General features: G+C 41.2%; 1 protein-coding gene across 1 annotated transcript; it reads right to left on the bottom strand.

Moving 5' to 3' along the window:
* Positions 1–648: 648 nt before the first annotated feature.
* LOC135472236 (long-chain fatty acid transport protein 2-like) lies at positions 649–18,915 on the bottom strand. Its single transcript, XM_064751636.1, has 11 exons — positions 18,854–18,915; positions 17,035–17,405; positions 15,182–15,292; positions 12,252–12,467; positions 8,851–9,012; positions 7,699–7,823; positions 6,764–6,955; positions 5,768–5,867; positions 3,051–3,252; positions 2,394–2,491; positions 649–975 (listed from the first exon to the last, which is right to left on the bottom strand). The coding sequence occupies exons 2-11, from the start codon at positions 17,399–17,401 to the stop codon at positions 656–658; spliced, it is 1,893 nt and encodes a 630-aa protein (XP_064607706.1). The 5' UTR covers positions 17,402–17,405; positions 18,854–18,915; the 3' UTR covers positions 649–655.
* Positions 18,916–20,009: the final 1,094 nt, after the last annotated feature.

Here is a 20,009-nt window from a genome sequence, read left to right as displayed (position 1 = left end):
AGACCTAGTTATGTGTGGTCGGGGAGACCTAGTTTTGTGTTGTTGGAGAGAGATCTAGTTGTGTGTGGTCGGAGAGAGCTAGTTATGTGTGGTCGGGGAAACCTGGTTAGATGTGGTTGGAAAAACCTAGTTATGTGTGGTCCGGGAGACCTAGTTATGTTTGATCGGAGAGACTAAAGGAAAACGAGACACCAAACGAGAAAATAGAAAATAAATATTTCATTTAATAGGTAATCTCACACATATTCTAAAGGAAGGATATCACCTAAGAAATACAAATATGATTCCATGTTACAGGGTTACACAAATCACATAGACCTTCATCATATTTTCCTTGGTTATTAATACACATACATACCAAAAATATAAACCCCACTAAAGGGCTTGGCGTGGGAGAACTGATCAGGTATGATTTGTTCATTTTTGATGTCCACTTTGCATCAAGGGGTCTGTCTAATGAAGACATTTCAGACTTTAGCCTGAAATCGCTGTGTGAAACAGGTGCAAGGTGCGATGCATAATGTAAGTCATACTCTTGATGATTCTGGGTAATTTCAAATTTACAAGCCCAGGGCAAAAGTCTTAAAATCTTGTCTAGGGTTCTGTTTGATAGATGAGCAAGACTGTCGGATATACCTATAATGGCATAGAAAGATTACAGTTTCGAATTTCCCGCCATCAGTCTGAGAAACAATGGTTCGGTTAGTGGAACGTACGTCTGGGCAGTGTTGTCTATGACATACAAACTGTGTGGAATCTTGTTTATGTCAAATCCTTCCTTTACAAGCTCTACTTTCTTCTGTTTGTGCGTTGAAGTCAACAGCATATCCGTTTGTATTCTCAGGAAAAGGGGCCTGGCATATTTCGGTAAGTTGTCTACACAATGGCGGTAAATAGCTTTGCGTAAGTCATCTTTCAATTCGGCACTTCTGTCTTTCAGCACAACACAGGCCATACCAGCCCTACCATCATGACCTATTGGAGAAATGATAGAAATACAATAACAGTCGGCCTGTAGCTTTACATTTCATCACTATATAGGTACAACGAATTTCCAGATTGTCCGATCTCATTGTTAATGGGGCTCTGAGGACAATAAAGGGTCAGCGGCGCTCGCGTGACACTTTGATCAACCTTACGTGCGATGAAAAACACCTGTATTCCACTAATATTGTTTTTATATCACACCTGGAAAAGTCCGTTAGTAACTTTTTAAAGGTCGGTGGTTTAGGTAGTGCACTTCCGTTTCCTACCCTTATAACTGATCACCATCTTACGTGTATGATTAAAAGAGTCCTTAAAATGGCGTTAAAAATGAAATAAAAAAATAAATTTACCACTGCTAGCATTTGCCTGTATTCAGAAAGCGTACATTGCAATGTATCTGTCTGTATGTAGCGCCAAGACAAGCCGGACATTGCTCATATGGTTTAAGGGAAAGGAAACAACAACAAAAAACAAAAAAAAAAAAAAAAAAAAACAACAAAATTCACTGTAAAGATAACAACAAACTTGATCTGACAGGACTCTGGCCTTTATTTACTTTTCTATTTTACCTTTAATGAGTTAAACGTACCTCTAGTTAAACGGATTCGTTCTACGGCAGACATTATGGACAATCTATATTGTGTCAGAAATCATGATCAATAAAATAATGTTGTGATACCTCGTTCATGTTCAACAGTACACATAACACTGTGAACTAACAAGAAGTGTGGGGAAAATTGGAAAAAAATAAGCAGATGTAGTTTTAATATAAAAATAAAACAGATGTAGTTTGAAATATAAACATAAAGAAATGTAGTTTGTTACATAAAAATAAACAGATGTACTTCGTGATATAGTTTTGAATTATTCTTTCCATTGAGTGGTCCGCTTCGGGACCGGTAGATCCAGGATCAATCCTTGATCGAGTCACAGCTAAGACTTTAAAAAAGGAAGTTGTCACTTCCTCGCTTGGCGTTCAGCATGAAGGGGATAGTGCAACGACTGGTTGACCCGTATCAGTATAATGGCTCGGGCGGGGCGGCTTACTTGCCTTCGGTAAGTCGTCTCAGTGAAGCAGCACTAGATAAAAGAGCGGTGGAAATCCGTCCTGCTACAAGGAGGCACATTACACGTACATGCACCCTAAGGATTCCTTTATCGTCATATGACTGAAAAATTGTTGAGTACGACGTTAAACCCCAAGCACTCACTCGCACTCACTCCATTGAGGGAGTTTGTGGGGTTAAATGCACACAAGGCATATACTAACGTAAAACATCTTCCTTACGTCGTATTATCCTTTGTCGTTTGAAAGGCAAAATATTCAAAATTGGTACTCATCGTTTGTGCTGACAAGATAATGTGTAATAAATTGCATAAATTTAATGAGTTTTGTTTTTCCATACCTGGCACCGTCACGCCGTATACATTGGCATCCAGTACAAAATCCAGCGTGGACAAAACATTAGCGACTTCTAATGTGGACACATTCTCACCCTTCCATCTGTTAAAATGTAAACGAAAATACCGTTTCAGTGCATTCAGACATAACAACTTACAGTATTCAAATATGATCACAGTCATTAATGTGTTTGTAGATGCAGGGGAACGCATTTTGACAAATCATGAATTAGACACTGAGAACTCGCTTGAGGAGGGGTTTAAGGCGACACACTTGCACACTTCCTTTAGTAAAACGAAAAAGTATTCCGGAAACGTTATATGGCGTAAGAAATTAGTTATTCTGTAAACGGTATAGAGTAAGGTAATATGTCTTGTAGAAATCACCGACGATATAAGAGAATATGTCTTCTGGAAACCGTATATGTATATTATGTAAGAGGAATAGGTCTTAAAGTATGGAAAGGGCAACAGGTCTTCTGTAAAGGATGTGAGGTAAATAGAATAGACCTTCTGGAAACTAGTTTTGAGGTATGAGGAACATGTCTTTAGTAGTGAAGATGTACCTAGGTGACCTTTATCAGGTATATTTTTGCCCAGTAACCGCTAAGAAAAGCCATGGACATTCACGGCTCAGACCCACTCTGACATGCCTGACTGACCTGAACGTGTCCCCTATCCGGTCAGTGAAGTAGACGAAGTAATCTTTATCCTGGTAGAGAATGTCACCATAGTTAAAGTAAATGTCTCCCTTAACCATGACGTCACGGACCAGCTTCTTCTCCACCTGCTTCTTGTCTCCCAGGTAAATATCATCCGGCTTAATGTAGGGCGGGAAGGCCGTAAGCAGCAGGCCTGGTTCACCTTCAGTGAAAAGCCAAGAGAAAAGATGTGGAGAGATTTGGTTTGTTTGGTGGTTGCCTTGCTTAAGGTTTATTTTTATTTATTTCTTTGATTGGGGTTTTAGGTCATACTCAAGAATATTTCACTTCCCCTGTACTTCACTTATACGGCCGGGAACAGCCACGAAAAAAACCCACAACCATCACTACCGGAGAGGAAGCAAGCATGAGCTGGATTTGAACTCACAACGACGGCATTGGTGGGAGGCTCCTGGGTTGCTTGTGGTTTATCATTGTTTTCAACTTCACATTGAAACTATCACACCCGTTGTGTACTGAACTTAAAGGTGCTGCCTCACTAAGAAAGAACATGACACCATAATCACAGTATACGACCACCGAGCTTTGTCGACCTTATACTGAACATCAAGCACAGTTAAATGCTTCCAAGTCGTAAAGCTTACCCCAGATGTGTACATATAGATAGTGTCATAAAAGAGACATGAAGGGGCATCTCACTGCACAAATTACATAAAACACAATTAGATAAAGCGACAATATTCATATTTCAATACAAGCGCTTAACATATACAAGAATGTCATGTAAGGCTATAGCCACAAGCCATATCTACGGCATTTATTTCATCCTTGTTTTTAGTCGTTTAAATGCATACAATCATCAAATAAATAACTCTGCAACACTACTGGCCGCCTGATGCTCTCATGCTAACCGTCGATGAGAACATTTCAAGCGCGCACTGAAGGCCACCATTAGTTAACTTAGAAAGCTTCATATAGTTTGGCTGAGTAGTTTTGGAGATACATGTATAGTTATATGGAATGAATGAATGATTATGGCTTAACGCCTAGTTATATGGAAGCCGAAGGCATCTAACAACACCTTAGGTATACATCAGATATATAAAGGTTTACAGATGTTAGTAGCCACGTGCCATAACCCCATTCAGTAGCCTGTTTGCCTTGATGCCACCCGCTCTCCTAAGTATAAGTAGGTTAATGGTCACTAGAGATGAGAATAGTACAGTATGTATTTATTTTATTTACATGACTGCTATTTAAAGTGGGATTAAGATAGACGTCTCAATCCCTGGTTTAACGCTTTTGTCATCTGTATGACGGCGGCTAGGTATAGGGTCTATGGTTGAAGAAAACTGGAGTTCCCAGGGTAGGCTAAGGAACCGATCTTCGCCAGGTACCTGGAGAACCTCCTGACGCAGTTGAAACAGAGAGAGCTGGATACCAGCTCGTAACCATAAACTCACAACCATAAGCTCACAATTTTAAGTGCAAAATCACGCGATCACAAGCATAAGCTTACAATCACCAGCTCGTAACCATAAGCTCAAAAGCATAGGTTCACAATCACGAGCTTGTAACCGTAAGCTCACAAGCATAGGTCCACCATAACAATCCCACAGGTTTTCCCTCAAAATAGCAAGCTCACAAGTATAAGCTCACAATCACCAGCTCGTAGCCATAAGCTCACAAGCATACACATTTACAACCACAAGCTTATAATGACAATCAGACAATCCCGAGAAAGTACATTGTTTCGAGTCGAGCTGGAAGTAGAAAGCTTTTCTGCTTACTGGGATCGAAGCTAGAGCCGAGCCGTCGTTTTTATATCATGGAATCACGACTGGATTATACAGTAATATGATCGAATGCTTACTGGGATCGAGGCTAGAGCCGAGTCGTCGTTTTTATGTCATGGGATCACGACTGGATTATACAGTAATATGATCAAATGCTTACTGGGATCGAGACTAGAGCCGAGCCGTCGTTTTTATACCATGGAATAAACGACTGGATTATACAGTAATATGATCGAATGCTTACTGGGATCGAGACTAGAGCCGAACCGTCGTTTTTATATCATGGAATCACGACTGGATTATACAGTAATATGATCGAATGCTTACTGGGATCGAGACTAGAGCCGAACCGTCGTTTTTATATCATGGAATCACGACTGGATTATACAGTAATATGATCGAATTTTTATTGGGATCGAGGCTAGAGCCGAGCCGTCGTTTTTATATCATGGAATCACGACTGGATTATACAGTAATATGATCGAATGCTTACTGGGATCGAAGCTAGAGCCGAGCTGTCGTTTTTATATCACGGAATCACGACTGGATTATACAGTAATATGATCGAATGCTAACTGGGATCGAAACTAGAGTCGAGCCGTCGTTTTTATTCCATGGAATCACGACTGGATTATACAGTAATATGATCGAATGCTTACTGGGATCGAAACTAGAGTCGAGCCGTCGTTTTTATATCATGGAATCACGACTGGATTATTATTAATGACACGTGGTTTAATTCATTAAATAATTTGTGGAAGGAATTTGCCCTTGCGTCGCCACAGTTGTAGTTGAAGATTGTTTTTGGTACTGCACATGCAAATGTTTCTATAAATGTCAAGTATAGGCCTACACGAAACTTCTGTGTTTCGGATTTACACTAATCAGGGTTCCACTATAAACTATCTATGTTAGACTCACCCGTCTTTACTCGGATGCATCTGCCGTTTTTGTCCCTGATTGGTTCCGCCGTGGCCAGATCAAACTTAACCAGGATCCGCGAGAAGTTATCCCGCCAGGCCTGATGGACAAAAAAAGAAACCATGTACTATACGCTGTTCTGTTATCATGGTTTGCAAAGAAGCTGGAGGAAAGTCCCGGAACTTTTTTATTTTCTCACTTGTCATGTGATAAAGGCCATAAAATTTTAAATTCCCGCCTTAGTCTTCAATAACAACCCGATGACCCGTCATTTAGGACAGTGTACTTTGAATTACCGTTAGAAAAAACGGACTACCCTAATTCTTCTAAAATTTGGGACAGATATTAGTAGTGTTGAAAGCAGAATATTGCATTTCTTTACCAGCCTTTTGGAAAAGTAATATGAGTATGTTGTTCATTAGATGGTCTAACCATGTGAGTAAAAAGAAACTCAGACCAGTGTCCCAAATTTTAGAAGAAATAGGGTAAAAACAGCAAGGAACGATTTGAAAACGAAACTGAAAATGACGGGCTGAATCGGCCGACCGATAATTTGTCAAGGTTTCACATGTTGGTGCTATAAAGTAAAGGAAGAAGCTGCGTGTATATATACATGTAACAGAACTGTCTACTCGCCTTACAGGTACATAATTTGCTAACGTAAACAAAAGCTGGTTTTGGATTTATGAGTCCGTGAAGCAGAGTTTTGTATTTGCTATTTAGATAATGTTTTCGCTGCCGTGCTAGTCAGGTATGTTGGCGCGAGCAAAAGTGCGAATCTGAAGGCTATTGCTGATTCCCACCATAAGACACCTGACCAACCTCTGACAAGGCGATGGCTCGAATATCGTGCAGCAGGTGGGGGGGGGGGGGGGGGGGGGGGGTTATTTCGATATTTATGACTGTGTCACAAATGAAAGTATGCATTCATTTGATTTGATTAGCGTTTATGACGCATGAAGCCGTCAGGAGGAGGAACACCAATACAGTATTTACCACATATGGAGATAATCGTCCTATAGCTCCTTTTTTGTTGTGAAGATTAACGAAACCGCTCGGACCATCTGTCGCAGCAAAAAATTCAAAAATATGTGGAATTTTAAATCTGGTCTGGAATTCTTCCCATATATCCTCTCGAAGGCCGTTCCCGTAGGCAAATCGGATACAGTGCTCACCGTCTTTCGGATGCTGAAAAAATTAATATTTATGGATAACCTAAACCACGGCGAAAAAGGTAATTTATTTATCTCAGTGGTGTTTGAAGCGTATGAGTTGTTGCGACAATTGGCGAATTCATAAATGAAGGAAACCCAATCCTTCGTTAGGTACATGCACCATACAAACAAACTGCAGTCTAAGCTTCGACAGTTGAATTCGAGCCCGTCATCTTACGGATCTTGGATCGATCTTAAGGAAACATATTCTTGGCGAGAAGAATGATTTAGACGAGAACAACGCTTTAGATGAAAACAATGCTTTAGACGAGAACAATCATTTAGACGAGAAGAATGCTTTAGAAGATAAAATCATTTCGATGAGAGAACTGTTCTAGAGGATAAAAATGATTTAGATGGGTGCAATGTTTTAGATGAGAACAATGGCGAGAGCCTCACTTAAACAAACCGCTTTTGATCAGTCTGTACTACCTATATTCTTGAATGTCGAAAAACACGAAGGCCTCCTACAAACTGTGGAAAAAATTGTTCTCTGAATGACTAATTCATAAGGCAGTGCTCGAGAATTTTTTCCGGAGTGCTCACAGTAAACCACTGACCATCGCCAGGTATCTGTCAAACCACCTTTTTTATTTGAATGAACAATGACATTTGCTTAGAACAAGGAAATGAGATGTAGAAAAATTTACATTAGCTCAAAGAAAAAAAATGTTTTATAAGTTCTAGCTCCTATGTTTCGAACAAGGATATACTCACTGGCGGTCTGAGAAGTAGAAACCGACACAACTCCCCAATGTACTGGAAACCGGTGACTTTATGTTTACGACAATCCTCCCAGAAGTGAGACGAGGAAAACTTCCGACTGAGAACGACGGTCGCCCCTGGAAACGTAAGAAAATCTTGAGAGTGCTAGAACTGTCAGAAACTCCCAACTGTATGACATACCTGTCTGGGATTATCATTTATTTATGTGCATATTTTACACTATTATACAGGAAGAGCGTTAACTGACTGAGATAAAATTAATAGGTTCTCTGACTTAAAAATAAGGGCTAAACTCAAAACATATTTAGGGGATCCTAAGGTGCATAGGCCTAAATACCACCAATCTGCGAAACTCGGTAAATGTTAGCATCCTTCTGAGATTTCAAATTATGTGGAATCCTCCGAGAACAATATATTTTACCTTGGATTCTCTTTACATCCTCACCTACAGCTAAAATACACCAGCATTTCGCCTGGGTGTTTTCGCCCGGGTGTGATTCTTCCCAGCATTGTGCTATGACACCCCATCAGTCACACTCTACTGACACCTGCTAAGACACCCCATCAGTCACATTCTACTGACACCTGCTAAGGCACCCCATCAGTCACATTCTACTGACACCTGCTAAGACATCCCATCAGTCACATTCTACTGACACTGCTAAGACACCCCATCAGTCACATTCTACTGACACCTGCTAAGACACCACATCAGTCACATTCTACTGACACCAGACATGACATCCAGCAATATTCACATTATACTAACACTAAACAGGATATGCCACTCAGTCACGTTATACTGATACCAAATATAACATCCCATCTGGTGACGTTATACTAACACCTGATATGACATTTCACCCAGTCACACAGTATTAACACAAATTATGACACCCCACCCAGGCACATTATAACACCAGATTGTTATCTCACCTGGTCCATTGTACAGACATTGGGTATCACACCTACCCCGTCACACTGTACTGACACCGCGTATGACACCACCGTCACATTACCCTGACACCGAGAATGATACTCCATCCAGTCACATTACACTGACACTGGAGAGAAAAATCTCACCATATATTGATCGTCAAGCGATATGATCGTTCTTTTCACAAACTCTACTTGATAGCTCACCTCTAGCTATAACGTTAAATAAACCCACGTAGAATCCTGTGGAGTGGTAGAGGGGCAGACAGGTATACATGATGTCTTCATCCGACAGGTTCACCTGCGCCCTCAGAAGTTCGCCCATGACGATACCCTTCAGTTGAGTTAGCAGAGCAGGTTTCGGCAGGCCTGCCATTGGATGAGATAACAGCGAAAACGATGACAAAAAGATGATTTGGAGAAACTTCGATTTCATGGCAAGACTACCAAAGAGCTCGTCTTAGTGTAGGAGACACATGAATACAATACTCCAGCTTTATACATTCACTCGAACATTAACCCTTATGTGGATTCTAAAGCAAAAACAGAAACGTGAAGGTACTGAATTTATAATTTACCGCATTTAATATGTTAACAGGGCATCAACGATGGAACAGCTCCTTCGTACGACAGAACATCCCACTCATGTCACTGTGATTTGTATACATGTAAAACTTCAGGTCAGTACATGCAGCACTTCTTCAGATACCAGCCTAGCCTAACATATTGTTTAACATTGCTTCTAATACACAACACACTAAGTCGTGAATTTACCGTAATTTACGGTAATTAATATACACAAAACGAATCAACAATGGAACGCCCTCTTCGTGTTATTATACTCTACATGTATGCAAAACCTAAGATCAATACATGCAGCACTTAATGATACCACCTCTAACCCTGTTATTGGAAGCTGAAGCCGATGCCGGAGGGATGACATAAACAACCCGTGTACTTAGTAAAATGCGAGGTGAAAGGCATTCCGAAAAGCAGTTCTGACTGAAGAGTAAATGTAACACTTCGATATGCAGCATACTTTTATGGCCTAATACGCTCAGTTTGCTTGCTGAATTCCAGCCGGTTGGTTGGGTAAGGACAGAGGTTGAGATACCTAGCTGGATAGGTTGGTAAAGGCCAGGAAACCTGGCTAGTAAGGCGGGTAACGACCAAGTTTATGTAACTAAGCTGGTTGGGTGGGTAAAGGCCTAGGTGAGACCTAGCTGGTTGAGTGGATACAAGCCGAAGTTGTGAAACCCTTAGCTGGTTGAGTGGATGAAGGTCAAGTTTGTGAAACCTAGCTAGTTGGGCAGGTAAGGGTCGAGGTTGTAAAATATAGCTAGTTAGGCGGTAAAGGCTAGGAAACCTAGCTGGTGGTCCAGGTAGAGGCTATAAAACGTAGCTTGTTGACTAGGTAAATACCATGAAACCTAGCCAGTTGACAGGGTAAAGGCCAAGGTTGGGAAACCTAGCCGCTTGAGTGGGTAAAGACCGAGGTTGTAAAACCTAGCCGCTTGAGTGGGTAAAGACCGAGGTTGTGAAACCTAGCTGGTTATGTGCGTAGACCGGGGTGGTGACGCGTACATGTAGCTAGTGAGACAGGTAAAGATCAGGGTTATAAAACCTAGCTGGTTAACTGCGTAGACCGTTTTGGTGAAATCTAACTGGTTGGGTGGGCAAAGGCCCAGGTTTGTGAAACCTTGTTGCTTGGGTAGGTACATGGCCAGGTTATGAAATCTAGCTGGTTGGGTTGTTAAAGGTCCAGATTGTGGTTGTGTAACCAATATAGTTGGGTAGGTACATGTCCAGGTTGTGAAACCTAGCTTGCTAGTTGTTAAAAGCCCAGGTTGTGCTTGTAAAACCTAGCTAGTTGGGTGGGTACATGACCAGCTTGTGAAACCTAGATGGTTTGGCAGGTTAAAGGCTGAAGTTGTGAAACCTAGCTGGTCTGGCAGGCGAAAGGCTGAAGTTGTGAAACCTAGCTGGTTGGCTAGGTAAATGTCTAGGTTGCAAAACCTAGTTGGTTGGGTTGGCAAAGGAGTGAGTGAGTGAGTGAAAGTTTTAACGTCGCTTTCAACAATATTTCAGTTTTATCGCGACAATAAAACGTCAAGTAGTCGATCTACTACGGATAATTCATTTACTATTCAGTCAAAAAGGACACCAGAAGTCACATAACAAACACAGACGGTAGTTTAAAATTACAGCTTTCCTGCCATACCAATGGCAGAGAGAAAGTCAAAAATAGTATCACTTTCTACAGAATTGAAAAGTTCTGAAAGAGAGCTCACGTGATAAAAGGAATCTCGTACAGGAGCAAAGTCGCCACAGTCAAGCAATATGTGATTGACTGTGAACCGTTGATCACAAGCAAAGCAATGAGGAGCATCTTCTCTTTTTAACAAATACCCATGCGTAGCACGTGTGTGACCGATACGACACCTCCTCAAAATGCAAGAGCGGAGACGATGCCGTGAAAGGGAAGGCGCTGGACCAACAAACTGACGAATATCATGCAGTTTGTTGGTTGTCTGGCCATCCCATTGAGCCTGAAACAAGCGCTTGATATAGGAGCAAATAAGTGAACGCAAGTCCGAATATGGAACGTCAGTTTGGGTAGTAACGGAATGCAAAGCCGCCTTCGCGGCTTCATCTGCAGCAGTATTCCCAGGGATACCCATATGCCCGGGCACCCAACAAAAGACAATGATAAAATCTTCATTAAGTCGTTTAAACATCTCCCTGATAGACAGAATGTCTGGATGTACAGGCGAACTAGCCCGAATTGCCTGGAGGCAGGAAAGGGAGTCAGAGCAGATGAGAAATCTGCTACCTCCTAGCTCTGGAATGGACCGAAGTGCGCACAAAATTGCCTTGGCTTCCGCAGTAAATACAGAACAGGAATTTGGAAACCGAGTTGAAACGGTTCTGGGTCCAAGGACAGCGGCAGAAGCCACGCCATCATCATTCTTGGAACCGTCAGTGAATATGCGGTGATAAAATGGATACTTTGAACACATATTACTAAACTCCTGATGGTATACTAAAGGGTTGGTGGAAGATTTCTTCAGGGAGGAGAGCGAGGTATCAACCTGAGGCTCAGGACAAAACCACGGTGGATCTTCCTGGATGCGTATGGGGGTGATAGTATCCAGCCCAAGTCCAGCTGCTTGCACATGTTCCTGGATGCGGACAGGGTTGGTAAAGGACCAGGTTGTGAATCATATACTGTTCAGTGGGTGGATTGTGAAACCTGTTGTGTTTTCCTTTCCGCTTGAGGCCTACATTCAGCTATCTGTACTCTCACACCCAATACCTAAACTGTCTTTGATTAATGAAATGTATAAACAGTGCAGGCTTTACACATCGATATGTCAGACATCCACATTACCGCAAAAGTCATACAGTTTCATAATATTCAACACCATACAAATTTGTCTTGGAGGCCAAGACATGATGGCCTCCGCTGGAGTCATTATTATTAAAAAAGAAATCGCTAATTTGGGATACCGTTTTTAACATTAATATGTTGGTACTGTATTCAGGTAATAACCCAGCTGTTAAATTCCAAGCAAGCAAAGAAATAAACATCGTATATATACATATACCTGTAGTCCCTGATGTGTAGATGTAAGCAAGAGGATCGTAGTTTTGAATTTGTGTCCGCCATTCCTTGGGTGTTTGGTCTCCAGGCACTGTGGCCACAAGTTCCGGCAGCGAGGTGAAGGACGAGGGGAGAGAACTGCTGTCTGTCCCGTGAACGTAAACTGGAATCCCGGATATAGACGACCGGATCTCTCCTAAGGCGTTTACCAAGTCTGGGTCTGAAAATGAGAACAATGGCATACATGTACAGGTATGGCTATTTCTATGGTCGACACAGAGTTTGAGTTGGAGGAGCAGTATTAACGCATACTGAAGGTAGAGGTTCCTTCAAAGTAAAAACAACACCTGACTAATGTTCATGTCCACTGAAAGACTACCATTCAGAGTATCTTAAACCTGCATTAAATATTTTTTTTTTAGATTTTTTTTCTATTATCACGAGAAAAGTGACGTCACGGTTACTCTACCTCTCTAACCTCGAAGGTGTTTTCGTAAAGCAGTAGGCTATGGCCGATAAAAGTCGTAGACTTCGGCGATCAAGTCCTAAGTAATAATTTTAGTTTTCTCGGAAATTGGACATACTGGAGAAACATTTCTTCCACTGCTTGAACTGTTGATACAGTACTATATAGCTTAGCTACAGATGCACGGCCGGAGTATTCCTGGTTCAGGTTGTAGCCTCTGGAGGGATTGTGCTCGTGATTTTGACCCCTATTAAACGTTTAAAAAAATGACAATCGGATTGTTATACAATTAGATACATGCTCAATTCTGAAACAAATGGAAATAAATCTAAGCACCACAGACGCTAATCTAGGCATTCGACTGTCGCTGGAGTTTGTGCTTCAGTTTTGTATCGGTGGCTTCTAAGACCAAATTTTGCTGACCTTGTTATCGCGGCTGTCAGAGAAAGAACTCAGCTTGAGCACGGCGTTTTCAATTATTTACTGTATATTATAAAAGAAAACAGAAAAAAAACCCCTAGTATGAGAAAAAGACGAGAGAGCAAAATTTAAATTCTTCATTTGTAATGAATTAAGAGAAAAAAAATTGTATCAAAAAATGTCATTAATTTTAAGCGTTGTCTGGTGGGATGAGATCTTCTCATTCCCATGAACTTTAGTTCCACATCCCTAATGAATTTGCACTCACTCTGATATTTTTTATTTAGAAACTGCTGATTGAACGCTAAAATGAACGACAAAAATGTGCTTGGGAAGATGAATGCCTTTTCGGCCGAGGCGGTACGCTACTGTTTGACATAATTTGTGATACCGTCGTTGAATATTACACGGCTTATAAATCAACTGATTCCACGACTGTGGTGGTCCTTAAATGATACAGACCTGCTTCACAACACTTTGTGAAATAGCCCTTTGACTACACGTAACTAAATCGTTGTAAAAGATCTCAAAATGCAGTAGTCCTGTGTTATAATATGTCACTTTATGGCGTGAATGGGTAAAGGCTACGTCACAGATTGGGCCGCGCAACTGATGGGATCTTTGATGGGATAAAATTCTCAAGATAGCTGCCTAGATTAACACCAGCCATTTTGCAGAATTGTCGTTTTGTTTCACATGTTATTCTGTGAAATCTCATCAAAATAATACAGTATGATACTTTTTAGAAAGCTTGAGTATCCTACTTTCGACTGCAATATGTTTCAACCAGGTCATGTCTTGTCCCTTAAGACGGTGCCGCAAAATTCTGCATCGGCACAATCAAGATGAATTAACGTATCAGTTAGACATATATTATTATTAAGGAAATGGATATATTATTTTTGACGTTAAACTGTGTAACGTTCTATTCGGCCTGTCACATGTAAACGACACAGCCACTTTATTGGCAAAGCGAGAGTCTAATACCGATTGGTGAAAATTCATGTGGAGGAGAGTATTTCATCAAATGCAAAGATACATATGTATGCTTAGGTTTTATCTTGTACTTAAACATTTTACATACACTAGTATGGCGACGAGGAGTCATCAGATGTGTGTAAATATACCGTGCGTACTTGTGACAGGGCGAGTCCACGCCCCCAAAGTGCCGCCGAAGAAGTCTTTGGTGTGACAGATCCAAAGGGTGGCAACCACTGCCTACAGACGGACTAAATTCAACCAATCGTAGGGCAGAATGTGTTGACAGGATGTCCCGTTATATAATAAATTCAGATAAGAAAATTGCACACGGTACTGGGTCCAGATGTTATATTACCATATTGTAGAAGGATTTCGGTATATTCCATCCGCTGTTTGAAGTCTGAGTTATCACGGATAACGTGATAAAATGCTATTTCAAATTGTTCGAAAAGCTACCGGTATTCAGTGAAATAGGATGTATAGATGAAAAACTTTGCATTACATTTAAGTAAATATAAAAAGACTACAACATAGATAGTAAAACCAGAGCATCCACGAAAGTGTGATACTTGGTAAATGGTCACACACGACTGGTGAAAAACAGCTTATTATCAATTTACCTCACATACGGTTTTATTCTAACCTCTCGTTTAAATGCTTGAGCAGTAGCAAATTACCCACCCCCTGGCACCATGAATTACACACCATTAGGTAAAAAATGAAGTGATGTTAATTGAAATGTATAGTCATCACTGATACAGAATTATTATAGGACATGTACATATCAGACTGCAACCTGACTGAGCTTTCTCAAACAAAGGGTAACCTTAAGTTAACAACACATTTTTATGATAATCATGTCATACTTAACTCTCCTTGAGTAACTGTTGTACAGTGAGAAGAACATGACGAAAAACGTTCTCCATTTTTAAAACTGTCACCAAAGAGCTAATAATGTGTGCATAATAACCCACTACGAACGAATTGGTTTCAGAACAAATCAATCAAAAGGAATCAAAATTGTAAAATAACTTTCAAGAATTTATCCGTGATACCACACGACATACCTCCACTACACACAACAGCCTTAGCATCGCACACATTTATACAGTGAGCCAAGGGCGCGTGCGTCAAGTTGCAATTGAGAAGACTGACAGGAATACCCAACTTCTGAAAACCTAAAATGAAGAAAAGACAGGGTCATGTAGAAATAATAATGTTTCACTCATACGGTGGTGGTTAGTTTTACGGTGTGAGGAAACCAGAGTGACAGCACTATACCAACGACGTTAAGCAAGTTACTGGTGGCATTTTTATCCGATCGTACGTGCATAGGAATGTCTGCAACATCGTGGCTTTCGCCTAGACTCTGTCCGGATTGCTCCAACCCTAATATTGGCCGTTGCCGCATAAAACAAATACTGTTGAGTAAATCATCAATCAAATAAATCCAAAAAAAAAAACATGTATCGTACAGATACATCTCTGTGCACCATATTTATGGAAGACAAGAGAACATCATAAAACTTTAAACTGCGCAAACAATCTCACTTGCGTCGCGGAACGCATATTGTTACCACGAATGGTGAGAGAGGAAGAATCAGCAAATATCCCCTCCAAGGCTGGGTTCTAACTCGCACCTCGTTAGTTATACCGACTGAAAGGAAGCCAATATGACTAACTGATTTCGATCTGATCCCTCTTATTACATTGAATACCGAAAATTTCGTCTGCGTTAAATGTATACTTATTACGTACATATGGTTGTTCATGTATTTATTTGTTTGATTAGTGTTTTACGCCGTGCTCAAGAATATTTGACTTATATTATGGCGGTCAGCATCATGGTGGGAGGAAACTGAGAACGGCCCGGGGGAACTCACGACCACCCGCAAGCTGCTGCCAGGACTTCCCACGCAAAATTTAATAAATAAACTGCATGTGTAACAAAGTAATGTTACCTGTGTTGCTCAGACAAAATTATTGGCGAATGAGATAAAACAGAATATTACCGCTTCTTATAACAGTCCTACAGACACAATGTTTGGAATTTTGTGTTACAAAGTGGACAAAAAAGCAATGGCCATCTTCGTATATCTAGTTCTGTAAAATACTGGTCAACTGACAGTTCAATTTATGTCTTCTTATTGTGTTCTAGTTCAGAAATGACTCAGCTTAACCCTGACCCAAATCTCGACGCACTGCAATCACCGAAAAAGATTAAATCGGGAAAATCTGATTGGTGGTGGTCTCAGTGGTGCGCTGCACAAGAACTCTTCACCTGTACATAACAGACTAAGGTCAGATTTATGCACGTACAAAACTTGAGATTATCCGTCCCTAAAGGCCGAAGGAGATCAAGCGGGAGCTAGATTCGAGCATGCGACCAGCACAGAAAATCTGTAGGATTTTAGATATTTTATTCCCTTTCGTACTGCACACAACAAAATATGTACACCTATGTCTGTTCGAAACAGATATGTACTTGTCTATACAGATATATACTCACTCAGAAGTGTCTCGACATAGGTACATGTCAGTGTACACACCCAGATGTGTCCAGACATATACTTGTCCGTGAAGTGCTTACCCAGGTGTCCAGACATATAATTGTGCGTAACGTACTCATCCAGAAGTGTCCAAACATATACTTGTCCGTGATGTACTCACCTATGTGTCCAGACATGTACTTTTTGTCCGTGACGTACTCATCCAGAGGTGTCCAGACCTATACTTGTCCGTGAGATACTCATCAAGAAGTGTCCTGACATACTTGTGCGTGATGTACTCACCCATGTGTCCAGACATATACTTTTTGTCTTTGACGTACTCACCCAGGAGTGTCCAGTCATATACTTGCCCGTGATGTATTCACCCAGAAATGTCCTGATAAGTAGGTACTTATCCGTGATTAACTCACCCAGAAATGTCCATACAAATGCTGGCTCATTGCTCATATACAAGGCCACCAAGTCTCCTTTCTGAAGATTCCACGTCTTTACAACTCGTGCGATCTTATTGGCCTCCTCGTCCACCTGTTGATATGTGTATAATCTGTCTTCGAAAATAACGAAGTACTTGTCTGGGTTCTCTGTAACATGACGCTCAAACCTCTCAATGATGAACAACTTGTTTTCCACGCTTTTTGTGACAAACTCCATAAACTTTTCCCTCATGGCAATGTCTTTGGAGTCTAGAGCTAGCCACGGAAACATCAGCTTGTAGGCTGCGTATGAAGTACCCACCGCCCCGAGGGCGCCAATCGCTGCTTTCTGGTACATCGACATTACCCTGGTGAAATGGAAATCAAGCGCATGTGTGTTCAGTGCTTTCATTTTGAGAGATTGTAGACCGCTGATTTCTAATGGAGTTAATGCATAGCAGTTAACTTCAATGCATTACCTGATTTTTACCTAATTCTGCTCAAGCCATGGTACGTATAATTTGCCATTATTTAAGCATTTACATACATAGTCAGAAAAAAACACTAACTGAGATAAACTGAAAAGAGGCCGTATTTCACTGGTTACCTGTGACCATTTGTCAATTATCACACTGAATTCGCTGCTCTGGTTTTACTCTTTATGCGGGGTCTCCGAGGGGTTAGCACGCCAACAAGGCGCAATGACCCAGGAGCCTCCCACCAATGCGGTCGTTGTGAGTTCAAGCCCAGCAAGAATGACTCACGTACATCAATTTCTCTCCATTTATAATTTATTTATATCCATTAATTGTTTTGATTGGTGTTTTACTAGGTACTCAAGAATATGATGGCCGGAGGGGAAGCCAGCATGAGCTGGGCTTGAACTCACAACAACTGCATTGGTGGGAGGTTCCTGGGTCATCACGCTCCGCAGGCGTGCAAACCGCCTCTCTCGATTTATAAGGTCAGTTTGCACTTTTAGCGGCAAAACGGAGCAGTAAATGAATATAACCTTTATGAGCTTGAGTAAATGATTATGGCTTAACGCCACACTGACAATATCTCAGCCATTTCGCTGTTTTTTTTGTCATCAAGCTATACATGATAACAACTCTGAATATATGGTATACTTATTAAATTAATTAATTAATTTCGGGTTGGTAGGCAGAGGAAACCGGACAATAGTCAAGGGAAAATCTCGCTTATAGATAATTAATAGCAAAACCTTATGACGTTAGACCCCTGACGATTTAACGAGAGTTGGATTCCAACACGTGACCTTATTGGTTAATGGCAATGGATTGCTTCGCGGAATCATTTCCGGCTATTCGGTCAGTAAGATTTTGGGTAAGAAATAAGGTATCTAAGGTGCTTTCCCATCTTGACAAGGTGTTTATACTCTTAATGTAGGTCTGCACTTTATGGGGACTCCATTTACGTTATATATTATGAAATAGGACCTAGATTCTGACTCCGCATACTGACTCTACAAAACAGAGCAGGATGACCTAATTCTTAGTCACGCACAGTATACACGTAACTTCACATCGCAGCAAACCTCCCAACACACAGCTGCTCATCACTAAACATTAATGCTGCCCACAGACTACTCACACGCCTTCAATCGATCAATGTGTACACACATATGCTATATCCCTAATGCGTTTTCCCTAACGTAATGATACACGTTAGGAATGTGGAGAATAAAACAGACGAATATTCCACAACTCTTCCCAGCTTCTCAGAAGCAGTTTTTCTATCAATAATTTGGAACTCAAAGTACTGACACCTGCATACTTGTATCAACATACTTTACCTTCAAGCTCGAATCTACTTGCACAGCTACAAGCCTGTATGTCTAATCCGTACCCGTAAGGCTGTAGCGCAGCCCAGGCCAAGTATGAGCTAGATATGTATGCAGTCTGACCCATTTTCACCTCGCTTGAGACGAACAGAAATAAAACGTATGACCTATTTCTTGGTCGATACTTGATGACTGTAACTATGAAGGTCGGTCAGGTGTTTTTGTTAGACAACCTCCTTATTACCATGATCACCTGGAGCTGGATCAGACTACACAATGCAACAGGAACATTATTACGTATCATCTGTTTACGGCTGCTAAAACATTTACTGACAACTAACTGCTGAAGAGTTCATGCAGGCGGTAGGTTAGACGTGGAAACCAGAGAAACCGGTACACATCATGGTAAAAGGTTTGTCAGTAATTTGCCAAAGGTCTTTGGTTCACCCTAGACACTCTCAGAACTGACCGCGAAAAGCTCTTGGTGTTTGGTGTTACACGACAAATAAGAAAATAAAACAATCTATAGTTCGCCTACACTGACTAGCACAGTGCCTTAGGAAACGGGTGGTGGTTGTGGTGGCGGGGGAGTGGGGGGGGGGAGGGGTGGTGTGTCAATGCCCCCGCACTATCATAACCTTAGGGTCAACATATGTTCTGGCAAACTTTGTTATTAGCAAAATCGGGTAATGTAACTCCATTCTAAAATAGAAATGTACCTACTGCCGCCGATGAGATTACATCTCTAACAGACTTGGGCGACATGCTTGTTACAACCGCGATGTCGAAAGACCTGCTCGTGCATTACGTCACCTGATCCGAGAGGATTACTGAACAGCTGCACGCGATGGCGAACGTACAGGACTGTTGAACAGTGCGCTATTTACAGGCGTTCGTGGGTAATATTACCATCTCCGTTCGTGCTCAAGCTGAACCATAGCAATTTAGATATATTTACACAGTTATCACTTGATTTTGCATAACAGCATTCAGAGGGGATATAACAATAGTTATCCTGGGTTCCTCACTGTGTTCTCGGCGCTGGGTTGACCCAAGGCATAAGCTGATATACAAGACTTTTACCATTCCCAGTCAAATAGACTGCAATGACATCTTTTTTCTCATATGCCGCGCGAAGATCGGTGACCTGCTATGTCTTTAACTTTAC

The sequence above is a fragment of the Liolophura sinensis genome, chromosome 8 (genome assembly GCF_032854445.1).
Source record: "Liolophura sinensis isolate JHLJ2023 chromosome 8, CUHK_Ljap_v2, whole genome shotgun sequence".
NCBI classification, from domain to species: Eukaryota; Metazoa; Mollusca; class Polyplacophora; order Chitonida; family Chitonidae; genus Liolophura; species Liolophura sinensis.
The sequence above is the reverse complement of the archived record's forward strand: the minus strand, read 5'-3'. Positions and strand labels throughout refer to the sequence as shown.